Raw genomic sequence first — 18,446 nt, 5'->3', positions numbered from 1 at the left:
AAAAATTAAGAATACATTTTTGGCTATAACTTTTTTTTGGCATTGTTTTTTTTTTTACTTTCTTAGTAAAAGTTACTCTAAATTAAGTGGACCATTTAATTATATAGGTCTCGTTCGTGGTGGACATTTGGACCAGACTTCATACATTCTTGCCCAATCTCCTTTGATCAACGAAAGATAAAAAATTGTCACGAGATTTACAAGAACATAATATAAAATTACTTTTACTTAATAAACATTATTCTATTATTTAATAGCCTATTGCATGTGTGAATATTTAATGTACCTACACAGTAAGTTCAAACTTTTTCAAAAATATACATGCACGTCTTGTAAATTTTTACCTCGTTATGCAGTAATCGTAGCTTCGACACCCAATTAGGTTAGCAATTGCGCCACTCGTGTCGTGTGCAAATGATGCCAATTCTGATTTGTGTACGTTTCAAAGTTTATAATAGCTTTTTAGCATATGAGTCATTTTACTATTCACAAAATGCCTGACGACCCTAGAGAGACGATATACATGTAAATAACCACACACTAGCCCACAACTATAATATAAGCAGACGTCACTGGTCACACGAATATTTCTGACGATATTGATCCTTTGAGATTTACACTTCAAAGCCTTGATTTCACAGCTCAGAAGATTGCTGAGACCATACATACATACATACTTGACAACACAAAGATATAACAAAGAATCTTTTGTAATCTGTAAACGGATTAAAGCACAATGGGTTACATTTTGACTGGGTGACGTTTAATCTGATCTCGAATCGCGACACTTTTTTGGTAAAAAACTTTAAAAAATTGTAGGTAAAGCCCGTTTTGCAAGGTTTGGTTCCGTATCATTGATAAATTACCTCCACGATCGAATCGAAATTAAATTATAAATTACCATAGGTTTCGTTAGAGGTTTGTATTATTTGTCCGATATCACGCCCTAATTTGGCTAAAATCACCCTGAGGCGCGTTTTTCCATTGTTTCAGTAAAGTTCTTATAAAATATTCCGACAAGCCGACGAATATTAGAATTTTAAATGTTTGCAGTCGGCGTTTGTTTCGAATTCGCAATTTCTTTTTAACATCTATCTTTAACTTTAACGTTAGCATAAAACTATAATATACGTTTCTCACCAGACTCTGATTATATTCAAGTCCAAATAATCCTAACCATTCATCCATCAGCCTTAAAACCATCGAAGTTTTAATATTTACAAGGATTTTAATATTGTGCGAGTATCCCTTATAAAGCCTTACATCTGTGCAGTCGGTTTGTGTGAAGTTCGAGCGATTTTCCAGCGTTGTGCTCTTAGATCCTATCTCATTAGATCGCACGGCGCCCGAGCGAACGGAGGATTACTCTAATCTTCTTTCCTACGGTTTATTGCATCAACAAGCCGTGTAGTTGTATAGTAACTAGTAAAAGCTTTTGTAGCGAAACATCAGTTATTTTGAGCGTGATGTGATAAGATCCTTGTTCGATGGCAGCCGCTTTCGGTTCAGACTGACGTTGGACGTATATTTTTTTGAGGAGGGAAAATATATTTCTAAAGTGTTATTACTTTAAAACCGACTACTTCTCAAACTACTATGAAAATCGTATAGATTTTCACGACGATTTTAGCGTATGCCGCTAAAAGAAACACGCCATACTTTTATTCAATGTATTCAGATAGTAAATGAAATACTGTAGGTAGACGGCAATGAGACACAGCTTTTATCTTAAGCTGCATTACTAATGAATGAGTTTAATTACTTGTAGTAAAGATAAACCCTTTATAAATAAAACAGGAGCTTCATAAACTGGATAACCTTATAGCTAAAGCTGCAAATTATTCCTCGCGTACCTACACAAAGTACTTAATTAGGTAATTTATAAAAATCAATAGTTCCACGACCAGAAAATTACATTACTCGACATAACATACAGTTCTTAAGATAGAACATTATGAAAGGACAGTTAATGAGTATTGACCCCATAACGTCCATGTTATGACCATCGCCTTACATAACCGTAATGATCACATTCAATATTAATAGTTATTGACGAACATATTCTTAGATTACTTATGAGGACCAAATTACACTGATTTGTTTTGCCAATCTGGTAATTTTGTGAGGTCATCGGCATGGTCAGATTACCTGTAGAAAATGGTTCTGTTCTGTTACTATTACTCTTATCGACCGATCAATTGTGCTTATATGTTATGAACCAATTATTTTAGGTTCTGTGGTAAACCATTCAAGTTCGCTAGATTCGCAATATACCTACTTGTAAATCAATCGCACCGCTGAATACGTATAGATACCTAAGTCTGAGACCTAAAAGCAATTGCAATCTAGCGAGTTCATACGCAAGAATAATCTCTTAGGATTAGTCTTTTCCAAATAAACCGCTCTGTTTTATAATAGAAACGATTGAGAAAAACTATATTGTCTTTTTTGAAATCTATGGAAAACTAAAACTATTTCTCTTTATTCAAAAAACCATGAACAAATCGGGATTCCCAAACATCAAAAACAATTACCTTAAGCGCTGATTACCTTATCGCTCGTTAAGCTAGATTAATTAAACACCACTTAAGGAGATACCATCAAACCTCAGCTGACGTCCGTCCGGTCGTGTGTCGGACACCGTCCGGCGTCCGGCCGCCGCACGGCTCGTGCCCAGCCGGCCGCCGGCACGCGTGACGTCACCAGTGATTATGAAACAATTAGCCAACGGATTCAAGCCCTAATTACTTAACAGTCGCCCGTTACGTGACTGAGTTTTGAAAGCAATTTTCACTTGAAAGGGTGCTGAAAATGTTCTTTTAATCTCGGATTATGTTTTCAGGATTTTCGTATTTCGTTTGCGAATTTTTTGATGTTGTAAATTGTATATTTCAAGCTTTATTTCTCCCTCTTTAAGTAAGAATAAAATACTTGAAACTAAACAGTCTTAGCTAAGTGACTCTTAAGTCGTGAAAAAAGCTTTTCACGGTGTAATCCGGCACTCTATTGGTAATGTTTTTCACTAGTTAATCCCCGCGGATCGTCCCACGCTTCCTTCACCCTTCCCCTATGAGAAATACATTCACACCAATATTGGAGCGAATAAATTGCGTTACCTAATTGTCTGCAGTTTCCCACCGTGCGCCGGCCACGCGGCCTTATGATACACCCTTAACTAATAAACTAAAAACAATTTGGACCTTATCACCTACTCCCAAAGTCCATTTTGCGACTAGATATAGTAAAGCTAAAGTTTATGAATTTTAATATCGCTAAGTGACCCATAAATGCAGTTGCTGTGTTCTTATTGCAACTGTGTAATGCATAAAGTTGCTCATCAAAACTGCAACTTTTAACTTTGCTGTCAAAAAAATCACCAAGTTATACACAACAGTTAGCAGACCTTTATACGGGAAGCAATAAAGTTGAAAATTGCATGGTCAGATAGCAAAAGTACGTGTATGATAGATAAAGTAAGGTTTGTATAGGGTGGGTCGCTTAGGGCGGCGGCACACGAGGCGACACGGGGCGCCACGCGGCCACACACTCCGCGCCAGTCGCCCGGCGCGCGCGCACGTGACTGACGCGCACATCTCCTCAACTGACCAAGTTTCCGATGAAAAACTAGTGATAACTGGAAAATTAGGACACGAACCATCATACAAGAACCTATAAGTGATTTTTTTGCAAAGTGATTATTTTCATCTGTGTTGACAATGGAATACCATCATCGTCATATGGAGCAGCCAGGTCCTCAGCTGCAAGGCCAGGGGGCCCAGTGGGGGTACGGCTGGGGCCCACCAGCGCCGGCCCCGGCCCCACCTGCGCCGGCGCAGCGGAACAAGAGAACGCACTCCGAGAGTGAAGACGATGCCTTTTCTGAGGAAAGCAGTAAGGATGCGACGTGAGTACCCACTAGCTATTTATTTTTGGAAATATATAGGTATATATATTTTCTAAATATAGACAGCTTTATGAAGGCAAAGGCTTAGTTTGTCTAGAATCTAGATAATCTAAGTAACTTTAAGGCTGTTTTTTAGGTACTAAATCTTAGTATTCTAAAATTTAATAAACACTGGCTAAAATTACCAATTTTGTCTTAATTAAAAACGTAATTTTAGACCTAACTACAATATTAATATCCAGTGTGTATTGAACAAATTATTTTGCCTGTTAAGTTATTTTAGTGTTAGCTAACATAGACAAGAACTTTGAAACAAACAGACAAACATAATATTATTACATTAGTTCTGAGAACTCTGCTCTAATACCAATTCATGTTATATTAGGATAGTAAGTATATTTAGAATACATAATATATTTAGCTCCCTTACATGTTATGTTTATTTCATAAATAACGGATTTTTGAATGATAATACCTCGATTGTTTATGTCTTGTTTAGATATTTATCCAGTTGCTAACGTAACGTTGAAACATTTTGCGTTCTATTATCATAACAAAAATAATTATATTAACTTACAGCTTAGAAGGTAATTTTCAGGCCATAAAAATAAGTCAAAAAACACGTAACATCTACATATTAATGTTCTTCTTACACATAATATATATTCCAAAGTAAAATAGTAATATTTACACGACTTGTTTCATATCATATAAGAATCTAATGAGAACGGTTCAATACCGTAGAGGCTCGTAGCCGCTACGCACGTAGCGAGCGCTACGCAATTACACTGAATTGATTTCACGCGTAGCACGTACTTACCACGCTTTTCTTAATGCTCAGGTGTTTTTAAAGTCACGTCAATAGTTTTTCTAAAGTTATTTTTTTTTATATGTTTATTTAATATTTTTATGTGTAATTCCTTCGTTAATAAAAATGAAAACAGCAAAAAAATATTTCGCATAAATTGTTCATACATAAGGTAGAAAAAATATAGGTACTGAGTAATTTTTACTTTCATAAACAATGTTGAATTATTCTTCCTACCTTGTCAAATATTTCCCGAAGGGCAAGAAAAAATCAGGAAGGTTACATACCAATGTTCAGTAAAACAAGGCCATCTTATGTTAAAGGAAAATTTTCCCAACATTCTGGTAAAATGATATTTGTTTAACGTACTCATAATGTCATGCTTTAGGCCTAATTCATTATTATTTCAGTAGGTTACCCAGACGACACGCTGACATGTACAAACATATCACAAAACGTATTATCTTGTTACATGTAATATGAAAACATGTCATTGTGTCTAAAACTAGGACAATCCTTAATTTCTTGTGTCCGTAACAGGTGTTAGTTGGAAAATAAATCTGGCCCACTTTGAAGTTAAATATATAAAAAAAAACAAATTCTCTTTTTTTAATACTCACTGAAGTCAAGGTTTCTTAGCGGCTAAACCAAACCTAGAAGAAACACCCTCGAATACCCTTCTTACAAGCAAGAAAGAGCTAATAAAATACCAAAGCTACTTTAGCAGATACATTTGTCTTTACTACCACATAACAGCATTTAACCCAACACAAAAAATAGCACATCAATTCCAAAACATATCTAGAAAACCTAACCATTTCTCCCATATTCCCTCCATATTCAAACCATATACCTCCTTTTGCTCTTGTACTAATCTTCCCATCTTCATAACCTCCAGGTCTCCCGGCGGCGACTCCTGCCAACTGATGACTCGCAAGCGACGCCGCGGCGTGATCGAGAAGAAGCGACGCGACCGCATCAACACCTCACTGACGGAACTCAAGCGGCTGGTACCAGCAGCCTGCGAGAAGCAGGGCAGTGCCAAGCTCGAGAAGGCCGAGATACTGCAGCTCACTGTGGATCACTTGAAGATGCTGCATGCTAAAGGTTGGTAGATTTTGATAAGTTAGTTAACTAAGGATCCACCCTTAGTTCTTATTCCATATAACTAAGTATAACCAGACGTCATATCGGTGATATGACTAATTGGTGGACCCTTAGATGCTCGGATTTACTGGGATTGTTTAAAAAATGTGTCTAAACATGATTAAGGGTGTATTGGAGAATAAGGTTGTACCTACAGTTTAAGTGAAGGAAATCTATTCCAAACTAAGAGCGTTTTAATAACGCACGAAGAATGAACTAGTGTTCTATGAAGTCAACAACTATAGGCTCATAAAATTAAAAAACAAATGTAATAAACTTATTTTTTCCAAAAAATATATGTAAAAAATATTTAACATGAAAGTAAGAACAACACGAAGCCCAGTAAACAAGTTAAAACTCGGAGTGTTTACAAACAGAATCCCTAATGGCCTTGTTAACACAACAGCACTGTTTACGTCTACTTCGCTAAATATTTTCATAAATTCACGTAAACAAGTTGCAAGTTAAAAAGCCCCCTGGCAACGGTAAATATCATGATATACTTCTTCAAAGCTACAATATCTGTCCATCATCATCTGCCTAGCCATCACCAATGCCCCTAGGTAAGACAGTTTGTCAGTCTTACTGGCTTCTGAATACCCGCAACCACCGTCAAAGACGTTCAAATGACAGCAGAGACCCACGGCTACAATCTCTGTCTATCGTCAAAAAGTAAAATTGCAAAAAAACAACATCCGTTATATCCTACAATTAAACTGTCAGAAACCTGTTAAAACGTTTCCGTTTCCTGCAAAATTAATAAAAGATGCAACCGTAACGGTGTTTTGCTAAAAAGTGAAATAATATTAAAAGCAAAAGCTATACAATTGATTCACTTTTCCTGTCTTTTGTGAATCTTGTGGTACCCCTGACGGTAACTTGTGAACCGAGTTCTACTTTCCCTAACTATGAATGACAGTTACAATAATAATTAAGTACTTTGGACCAGTTTGATTTTACTTTTTCGTGTTCAAGTTTATTATGTTTCGCAAACCATTTCAAATACCTATTAGATGTATTTTTTTATGTTTTTTTTGAAGAACACAAAATGGTTCTTACTGGCTATAGCACATCCAGGTTGTGGCTATTATGTTCAAACCCCAGGCAGCTACAAAAGAGATACTGAGAATTTTTCCATAAGTCATCAACCTTATAGTATTTTAATTAATTATTTTCTCCATTACATGACCTGTAGCTAAGACTGAAACATAGTTAATTGGCTCTTAATTAATGTAATGAATTGATCGTGTTCAGCCCGCGGCTACAAAGGGATGGTCAGATTTAATATCTGAATTTACAGACGATAGCACATCAACCTACCTCAATCTGTCAAAACTCTTCAATAGAATTTGAACCTTATCACAATAGTGAAAGGTTGATGTTCGATTGGTCTGACAGCTTCGGGTAGGTTGACCTGCTGGCGTCTGTACTTTGTATTCTCGAAAAAGGTTAATGAACTCATTTCGTGATGTGAGTACTGATTTGTTAGATGTTGATTGATTTATATTCTGAAAGAATGTTGTAAAGTATGAATATTTCATAGATTGAAAGGAATATTGCTTCCGAAATATCGCTATTTAAAATTAATCCGATAGCTCTGATCTCTAGATCAAAATGGGCTTAGTACTTAATTAAAACTTTATTATTTCGATCAAAATCAGATTAATAGTTAAATACTTTATTATTTGCCCGACAAAGCGACGCAAAAGAGGATAATGTTTTGTCAGTTTAATTATCTTCATTCGTTTGAATAGTTTTTAGACTACATAAATTACAAAGGACCCAAATCTCTAGTTCTAACATAATTTTAATTTCTTCACCATACACTACACACAAACATTCTGACCCACCTAATAATCTAATATAATATCAAGGTCTATAAACAAAATAAGCTGTTCCCCAGTTCGCTATCTCGCTCATCGCCAAAAGGTCCCGCTCCGAGTTCCCAGTTCCCACGCCCAGCTTCCGGGTCCAGGCGGCAGGTGGACAAACGGGAACTTTTTGTTACAAACTGACTCAATGATCTCGCGGAGATTAGAAAAAAATGGTTTGCTTTTGGCGTAGTGAGAAATTGATGCCAATTTTGTGGGAATGCTTTAATTGATTTTGTATTGTGTGGTAAAAAATAATTCCAGTAACTTAGGAAAATAGCTTTTTTGTATAAGGGAAATAAGTGTAGTTTTAAACTTTATCATACAATATTTTTGTGCGTGCATTGAAAACCGAAATCTCGCAATAATGCGACCCGTAAAAATTTTCGTTATGGAAATAAAAACCAGAGCACAACACAAGTACCTAAAAACACAGTGATCCATATCACAAACCGTCTATTAATAAATTTAACTGCAAAATGACTACCGTTGCATCCTTCCGGACGCACCAGTCCAAATCAATTTGCGGTCAGACTTCAACAAAAGTAATTCACAATACTGTAACCATATAACTACGAGTAAGTATGCGAGAAACCGCATCCTCTTCGGTCGTAAGTTTCCGGCCACTGTGGGCTACTGGTGCCTACTGCTGAGTTAAAAGGTCACTGTCAGTTAAACGAGGCCCGGAACTGCAGCAAACGCATTAAAACTTTTGTCTAACCGCACGTTTGAACCAATTTTAAGTAGTAGGATTTATTTGAAAGTGGCCTAAAAAAATGATGATTGAATATCTTGATCTAAATTGTTTTGTATCAAACCTTTAACAGTTAATAGACACGTATTTTTCTCAGTCACATTTAACCCAATTTATTTCGTGACCTTTATAAAACGTTAACTTAATATACCGCAACGAAACAGTCTGGTTTTTATCACCCACAATTTTATCACTTCATTAAATTCATATCGATTTCAAAATTGATACCCTATCAAAAACATCACTGTTCGTTTACCCGTCTCTTTTCCCCACGTGCTGCTAGAGAGAGATAGAAACTGGACCAGCGGGATCCTGTTAGGGACTTCCTGAGTTTTTGTAGGCGCCAGGTGTGACGTAAGCGGTGCGTGCGCGCAGCTCGATGCGCGGTCAGACAGTATGGCCGGGTGGCGGGCTTTTGTGTGGTCAAGTTAATGGCTTTTTGAAGAAGTTGTGCTTTTTGAGTGGTATTCTTGTTTATTGAAAAAAATGTTGGATATCAAGTTTAGAATGATTACCTACTTTTACTCTTAGATATACGTGAAACTTAATTAATTACTCAACTTGTCTGATAATGTCTAGGTCTTAATTATAATTGGGGCTTCATATTTATTTTCTTTTTGAACTGAATTTGAAGGCACGCCAACTAATTCCAAAAACAAAAATCACTAAACAACACACAAACATCGGATTAGCGCAGATAAATCAATCAGTAAGCGAATCATGCGCAGTGTGCGTGGGAACCCGAGAGCCGCCCGATCTCATCGAGGGACGGTGGCAACTACCCTCCGACGAGGGTTGAGGGAGTTAATCGCAACTTATGCTACGGTGATTGGGGATTTGTAATGGGGTTTGTTCAGTGGCGACTTTATAATTTACCCACGGTTGCGGGGTGATTTTTTGCGGTTTTTATGCGTTGAAAATCTCATAGTTAATAATTATTTCTAGGTCTCCATACCTTAGGTACAATATGAAACAATACGAATAAACTAATATCACCACAGAGTTCTTATGATTGAAAGTTAATACAAAAGACAGACCTTTGTATTCATAGAATTTTATAATAACAATACGCACCGGATTTGCCTACTACATAGGTACACAGCTTATCTTCACTAACCAATAATTATATTCAAAAATTCTTCTACAAAAAACTTCCAAATCTATATTATTTCGATCAAATCACGCGTCCATTGTGTCACACGTGACAAGCGGAAGCGATTCTAACGCAAAGGGTTGTCGCACCTGCGTCTGAGCAAAAAACCTGGTAAAAAACGCTCCGGGAAGGAAGGAACGATAGAACACAATTGTACGATAGATCGGGGTTAACATATCTACTTATAATTGATAGATTCCATTCAAACGTGACATGAGCGATGACAAAAAACGTTGAATATTTAATCTCTTAATTTTACCTTGTAATAAGAAAGTAATTTTTCTGCGAACAAAAGTTATGGCTTTCCAAAGTCATACGAAAATTAATTAAAACAGCACCTCGGGCTAAAAGAAAAAACTGACATTTCCCAGAGCTGCCTTTAATTAACAGATAACATTATTCCTCCATTTCTTTACCTCTGTTTTATTAAATTACGAGACACGCCAGCGGCACACAGGATCAAAGCAAAACGCAAACAAAGAATAAACTTCAAATGAAATTAAACTGGTTAAACAAATGTAAAAAATTACTTGTACAGACAGTTTTCTTTCACCCTTCGGTCCGTGGCCCGGTGGCACACTGACTGGACCAACCAGATTTGGTCCCTCACTCATCAATGAATCATCGAATTCGCGAACACTTAGCTCAACGTACGCTGGGGTCTGAGAGCTCATCTTATATTTGTCTCCTTCCCTATCGGAAGACGGCCGGAAACTTGGGGTTCCCGTTACCAATACTACAACTTACATCCCTTACGCACTCAATCAAAACACTATAGACCCATCCCTTTCCAGTTGCACAACCAAGGGTCGCTTCCTCAATGAACTGAACTTTTGTGTTCTTTACTTCGCCTCACCATTGTCTAAATCTTATTTACATGCAAAACAACATCTGCATCGTCGGCTAGCTTGCTTTAAAAGACTAGAGAAAATGCGGGGTTTCAAATCCCCCAGTGTGAGCTTAAAACTTTGTAGAAACCTTTACAAATGTCGTTAATTATTCCGACTCAAACATACCGCCCTTCACAGCGCTCCCAGTGTATTTAAATTTTTAACTAAACACGGAGCTCTGAATTAATATCCTTCTATTGCGTCACACTCGAATCAATATGGTAATGAAAACGTTTGTAACCTCCTTTTCCCTTTGTTGCAGGACTGGACACTTTCGCGTACGACCCTCAGAGATACGCGATGGATTACCATAGTATTGGATTCCGGGAGTGCGCAGCAGAGGTGGCGAGGTACCTCGTCAGCTGCGAAGGTCTCGACATCCAGGATCCTTTAAGACTACGGCTCATGAGCCACCTCCAATGCTTCGCTGCTCAAAGAGAACTAGCGGCGAAGTCTGCGAACTGGGGCTACCCTCAATACCCAGCGACGCCTGTACCTCAGCCGCAACACGGCTACACGGAGTTGGGTGCACCTCGGCAGGACATACCTGTGACGTCAGCAGCGACGACGGTGGCTGCACCGACAGCCATGTCAGCGATCGCCGCGCCCCTCACCGCAGCTCCAAGCTATCCTCACTACCCCGCCCCTCCCGCGCCGCCGGGGCCCCCCGGGCCTCACCCAGCGCCACCAGCCCCCCACTACCCCACACCCTATCCCCACCATCCTCCTCACCACCAGTACTCACAGAACAGTTCGAAGCCCTACAGACCGTGGGGTGCTGAACTAGCCTATTAAGTCTTACTACTTATACATATCAGAATTATTGTCTTGTGGCTTGGCGACACGGAAATACGGAAGGAAAAATATAACTCATTATGTAATAAAAAATCTATTGAAAAACATTTGGAGGGCACTTCAACGTCCAATGCCTTTCAACTTCTAATGTTTTGACCCCATTGTTTCAAAGGAGCGTTGGACGTTCAATGGGGTCGGATTCGGTCCTCTCTGCATAAGATGACGTGTTCCTTGTCGCCTAGCCATAGGATGCTGTTGTATCGATCTCAGAGTTTAAAAATATCTAAATTATATTTTTGGAGACTGTACTGTTGTAAAATATAGTTTTATATAAAGTAATATTTTGTAAGTTGTGTGATAGCTATATATTATATTGTATAAGTTTATCGAAAGTCACTAGATGTATTTCGGGACCAAAAAACTGAGCTTTAAATATCGTCGAATTATGTTGTCATAACATGAATTTTCATCACTTTGATGTTAACGTTAAAAGAAATTCTATTTGATCATCAATGGAATTTACTTTGATATTCTACAAAATAATTGTAAGGAACGAAATGGTTGTGAGATTACCAATAATAATTGCTTTACTTATAGTAACAAACTGTGTTTGATGAATAGCTTATTGGCTAAAGGATAGAAATCCGACATTGTAAACCAATTGAAAATAATTGTACAATCAAACATCACAATTGTAAATATTTCCATGTAAATACCGTCGCTTAAAGACAAAAAGAAAATTAAATTATTTTCATACGCTACACCCTGTTTAATTGCTAACACCTGTAATTAAAACGAATTCACCATTTGTCGCATAAATTAGCGATAACCATCGCACAGGTGTCTGGTCCGGCCGAACGTACGGACATATGCGCAGACGCAGGGTCAATACGTGCCACTTCAATGACTGTATGGGATATCGCTACCCCTGCGGTTCCCACGACTTCTGTTTCGCTCACTCCTGGGTATAATATATGTTCCTCTCTCGTTGCTTCCGTAGGAAGGCCCGGGGTGCAAAAACGTGAAGTTTTTTTAATGCTCGTGTGTTCGCCGTGTGGCGGCAGTTTTTAGGAAGTAGGAGTGAACTTTGAGAAATATAAGGAAGGGATTTGTCTTGTATTTTTTGCTCTATTCTTTTTATAATTACGATTAAGGATTGAACGTAAAAAGTTTTTGTTACGAAAAGGGAAGAGGTGATTTAATAATCAATTGGGCATTGTTGTGCAATCTGATACTTTATAGTACTGTGGTCTGGTACACTTTAGTGGTGGTTTATTTTTTCGTTGCACTATTGTGGACAAAGTCCGATAAGGCTAAAAAATCGTCAGAAATAAATAATAAAACAATCATCTTTGTAGCAGATTAACAGCAAGTAAGCCTACAAAAAATATTTGCAAACCAGAAATATCAATTTTTACATAAGTATTTTGTTTGCATTTCATTACACTGGCATTCCTCACCTAATATTATTAATGCAGAACTTTGACGTCACAGCATGGCGTCAGCATTTGTGTCGTTAATATGTAAATAGTGTAAAACGACGTAGTTTGGCTGTATAATGAACTAACTGTGAATACTAGGCACTGCGCTAAGAGGCTAGAAATGGTGATTATGCTAAAAAGGTACTTATCGTACAAATACGCCATTAATACATACATAAATAATAATACATTTGAGTAGGTTCTAAACTAGAGGTAAACAATGTAAACGAAAAAAAATTGTGGCTAAAATTCAATCAACTGAATTATTATTTTGGCGATTTGTTGAATTTGCGGCAATTAATCACATTGTCTAGTTATAATTTGATTGTTTTACAAAATCCTTCAACGCGTCCATGTGCCATTCTTCGCGATACGCTCAAATACTATTGGACCGATTTTTATTCAGTTTTCGCTGATAGATATAATCGCTGATTGCTCACGAAAGTTAAAATGTAATAAAATTACACCACTACAAAGCCGAGGAAAATGGAACCACAGTTCGTTCAAAGAGGAATAGAATCTAAAAAGTTTTGTTCCCAAAGTTAAATGTCCATGACTGTAGAGTATAAGCCTTGGCTCTAGATCTAATAAAATAGTTTTCAAACCACTTTGGACTTGCCACTTTAGTTTAAATCGACGTTTCCAAACTTGGAATTTACTATCTTACAACGGTTCTTTTAGTTCAGTTTTAGTAATTTTATTGACATTTAAAAAAAGTTTAATTTTAATCGCAACAAAAATTGTAAATATCTGGCTTTTGCCACATGGTTTCACCCCCTTACCGAAGGAACTAATTTCCGCCCCCACTCAAAGAGAAGCCTACTTGTTATTTTGATAATAAGTTATAGGTATTACCTACTCCCAAGTTTCATCAAAATCCATCTAGCAGTTTTTGCGTAAAAGAGGAACAAACTCCTACATACAAACTTTAGCATATTTCACTACCTTCTGAACATACATGATATTTGATTAAATCACTTATCTTCCTTTTGAAAACCTGTACTCATTATCTATAGGCAGGCGGCGCCAAGCTCACAAATAAAGGCTAATACACACGATTAACTAACGAGCGTCTACTCAGATAGTGTCAACGTGTACGCACGTAGGTGTCCACATGTGACGCGGGGCACGCTGCCGGGAGTAATTAGTGATCATATCTACGTCTGTATCATCACTGGAGCTTTACATTTAGTTGTTAAGAGCAAAAAAAATGTTTGTTCCTAAGCACAATAAGTTAAGAAAATTGTCTCGCGGAATTAAAGCTATATATTTTTTCCTAACATATTTTTATGTCATGGATTTCGGTAACGCCTCATTTCATAATTCTGATCCAGACAGCGAATACATTGATTGGTTCAGAGGTATCCTCTAACTAGGTAAGGGTTTTCTAAAGCGGTTTCTTCAAATTTGTTAGGTGAAAATTATCAAAGCTCTCCTTCATCTAAATTTCGGATAATTTTGAAGGCCGATGTTGATAAGTATGATATGTTTACGTATAAAAATTGTAATTGTGTTAACAATGGAAATGTGGTCCACATTAGGTCAATTTCAGATCCACTTTGCTTTTTAAAAATATTTATCTTTATTGAATACAGTGAAAAAACCTTGGTATATCTCGAATCTAACATTTAACAACTTCTTTTCGTGATAACAGACTTCGAAACAGTCCTTGACATTTTTGGAAATACCTCTGATGACGTTAGTACGTCGGAAAGGTATTTGAAAATGGCAAGTTTTTCTCATTCCAATTGGAAATCTAACTATATTATACCTAAATCATATTTAAATCTAATTATATTTTACATGATTAAAAACCAAAAAGCAGCTTTGACTACGATCTGACGTCGGCTTTATGTTATTTACAACATAATAACATTTCGCTTTATAAATCTACTGGCTAGTTTTAGAATGAAATAGGATCAACCTCCTATCGTGTTTATAATATTCCTAAATCTCTAAACTCGCAAAAATCCCTAATACCTCAACATTTCACAAGAAATTAGGTGCCTATCTCAGATGAAGGGTTGAGCTGAAAGAAGCTGATTACTCAGCCGGATCCACAAAGTTATCTATTTGTAAGGAAGTTAGGTATTTACCTTTTTGTTCGCGACTCCTTTGAAAATAACCTCTTGGGTGCCTTGAGGTCAGGCAAGGAGATGACTCAGGAAGTGAATTTTACTGTGGCCTGATTACAAGAGTCATTTATCATTTTCATAGAAAATATTTTGGGGTAGCTTACCGATACTTATCAGTTGACAAACAAATTACATATTTTTGAATATAGCGCAGTCACTTATAGTAGAAATTGGCTTATTTGGAGATATAAAAGTTATTTAATAAGGGATTTACGTAGGTAGGTAGGTGAGTTTATACCGTATATGTAAATAGGTGTAATCAGATGTAAAGCTATAAATAACTTCGGCCTAAAATGTCCTCACTACCCGGAATTGAGGATCCCCATTTGTCAATGAGAGTGCCCATATTTTCATAATAATATGAGATTCGTACCTACGTACGATTTATTGTGAATATTTTTACAAAGGCAAGGCTATTTTCGGCTCTAAGAAATGTTTTTCAATGTATCACCGGATATAAAACTAGTGACCATATAATTTCTCCAAAAAACCTACAAAAAAAAACGATACTTTCGAAATTTTTATTCAGATACGTAAATGCTGAAATCGCAAAAACAAAAATTGACAAATTATTTTACTACCCTATAATACACAAGTGGGCACTTATATTATTTCGGAAGTCTCGAGGCGTAAGCAAATAAGGTTAGTCCGTGAAACATTATACTTCAGCAAATATAACGCTCTGCTGCCTTCACGAGTGTACCAGTAAGCACCAGTAGCTTGCCAAGTCGTGTGCCAAGTGTCATAAACACTTCAGCACTGCACCTACGTGGATAGTTCTTTTATTCACCTTTCGTGAGGATTTTTCTTGAGTAGCATAAACAAGTTTTATACAAAAAATAAGAAACATATTTTTGTTGTTGCATTTATATTGTACAACCAGAAATATATTTTTCCTCAACACCTTTTCAACAAATCAAAGAGAGTGATTTCCTCTTTTTATTTTATTTATCCTTTCCTTTCAATACACAATACATAAAGTGTCGCCTTGGAGGAAAGTAGAAAACTACAAACGTATTGGACGTAACACATTTAGAAAAGTGATTTTGATGCGATGTGATTTTATTAAATTTACAAAACAAACTCAACTATTTTTGGATCCTTTCGACTATCTAATCCTAATTATTACAAACAAATAAGAGGTAACACTATTACACTACACTTCACCACTTCTTTCGTCCGTATTCTTTATGTATGGGTTTGTCAAATAATGTAAAATGAAAACAGGTTATGGCTAACTACCCCATCGATGTCTTCCGATATTCTCTCGGCCATCCCTCTTGCGAACAAAAACTGGAATTTCAGGTTTTCTTTCACTTGCACTACAATAATTGCCGTTTCCATACAAAGTGACTGTTGTAGCTTATATTTTGACAAACAAACAACACAAAAAAATTAAACCGACTTCCCAAAACACTAAAAAGCAAAAAAAAAACTATTTTTAGGTGCATCGGCCTAGAAGTCGGTGTCTAATGGATGTTACTAAGTTAATTTTGCCACCGACTTCTAGGCCGATGCACCTAAAAATAGTTTTTTTTTTGCTTTTTAGTGTTTTGGGAAGTCGGTTTAATTTTTTTGTAAAAAAGTTTTTTATTTAAAGCTTTTCAGTGATACGTATAGTTGTCACTATCCATACAAGTGGGAAGTTCTCATCAATACAAAGAATATAAGTCCAAATACGAGGTATTTTACATATTCAGTTGTCGAGTTCCCTCGACTTTCTCTGGTCTCCATCATCAGGTCAGCTCCAAACCTTCACTGTTGCAAAGGTCTTGTCAATACAAATAATTTAAGCCCAAACACGAGGTAGTTTACATATTCAGTTGTCGAGTTCCCTCGACCCTCTCTGGTCTCCATCATCAGGTCAGCTCCAAACCTTCACTGTTGAATAGTGCTTTTAGGCGTACACCTGAGTATCAAGTTTTTACCCTATGTATGCCTACAACTTTCGAAGGTTGAACTCGATTTCTCAGGGTTTCCATCATCAGATCCTGACCTGATGACTATGGGACCATCTGGCAGCTATTCCGAGTCGAACAAAAAAAGAATCACGTAAATCGGTCCATAAACCTCGGAGTAATCGATGTACATACATAGAAAAAAAAAAAAACATACCGGCCGAATTGATAACCTCCTCCTTTTTGGGAAGTCGGTTAAAAAATGAATGGTTTTTGTGTAAAAAGCTTTAGGTGTTAGGAACAAAACGGCTTAGTGAAGTTCAGTGATTGTTAAAATACAAATTAGTGCTATTTCCAGTTTGTGCTAAGCTGCAAACTGGTTTAATATTATTTGTGCGAATTTGTTTAGTGATGCGTAAAAAGTGACTATAATTGCAGGATTGGTAAGCCTCCTGTGTATTTAACAATAACATTTTTGCCTATTAAAAACAAAGACCTTTGGAGTTTAATGTACCTTGATTACGATCTAGATGTTAGACAATGATGAACCTAGTTTAGATTCCCTAAAATAATGCAGACAATCACCATTAATTTTATTAAATATTAGCTACTCTTTATGGAAAGAAATAACCGAAAAATAGGAAGCACCTTAAGCCCCTTTCTAATACCCATGTCCCATACACTTATATAGGTATTCAGTACCTACATAAATTAATTAAAAGACCTCATGTGGCCGGATCTAAATCTGTCGTGAGCTTAACTTCGCTTTACGTACAGTTTAGCTGTAAACCTCAAAACTTTCACATTAATTTGTAATTAAATCTTGCGGAAAACTCAACTTTTACTGAAAATAAAAGCTGCTCTTTTCAAGTGTGGGCGGGAAACTGACAAACTTCGCGTTTCTACGTAGTTAGTTATATTTGAACACCTTTGCCATGGTAGAAGTATTAAGAAATAAAAGAAAATGGTATTGAGTCAGCTTCAAAGAAGTTTTTGATTGAAACTGAAAACCAATATTTGCAGTCAACATGTAGTTTTGATTACATCTGTTTTCATTGAAAGTTTGTGAAAACTCTAAATAGTAGGTAACTAAGGTTTAAAGGAAGGTTTCCCCATTTTGACTTTTATAAGTTTTCGTTATTTTTATCCATATACTAGTACTAGCACAGAAATAACGAAGACTCAAATCTAGACTATAATAGCAGACAAACATTGTATTGCGTCGTAAATAATTCTGTAATCAACATAACAAGACATTAACCTATGTCTACTTAATTAAAAACTGTTTACTTACCTAACTTAGCTTCTTCACTGTCCACGATGTAGATCGTGGACAGTGATTGTATCTACACACAATAGTTCAACTAACTCTGTGTATCACATATAACTCACTGGATAGGAAAGTTGTTAAAATTGCCAAACACACAAACACATTTCCGACACTTACACGAATATTAGACACTAAATAAAACTACTACGGATTTATGCCTGTAGCACACCTCCGCTGCGAAACCCAAAGGGCGAAACCGCCATAGTTTCGCTGTGAGTTGTGAGTTGTTGGGCGGCGAAACAATAGCGAAATTCCCTGCTCTAACGTACAAAACTGACTAT

At 36.7% G+C, this 18,446-nt stretch overlaps 1 protein-coding gene across 1 annotated transcript; it reads left to right on the top strand.

Annotated features, from left to right (window-relative positions):
• The first annotated feature begins 3,559 nt into the window (after positions 1-3,559).
• On the top strand, positions 3,560-12,075 carry LOC110381699 (hairy/enhancer-of-split related with YRPW motif protein). The gene is made up of 3 exons (XM_021342082.3): positions 3,560-3,904; positions 5,611-5,819; positions 10,789-12,075. The coding sequence occupies exons 1-3, from the start codon at positions 3,717-3,719 to the stop codon at positions 11,319-11,321; spliced, it is 930 nt and encodes a 309-aa protein (XP_021197757.1). The 5' UTR covers positions 3,560-3,716; the 3' UTR covers positions 11,322-12,075.
• Positions 12,076-18,446: the final 6,371 nt, after the last annotated feature.

This window comes from Helicoverpa armigera, chromosome 3, assembly GCF_030705265.1.
Source record: "Helicoverpa armigera isolate CAAS_96S chromosome 3, ASM3070526v1, whole genome shotgun sequence".
NCBI lineage: Eukaryota > Metazoa > Arthropoda > Insecta > Lepidoptera > Noctuidae > Helicoverpa > Helicoverpa armigera.
This window is presented reverse-complemented; position numbering and strand designations above follow the sequence as displayed.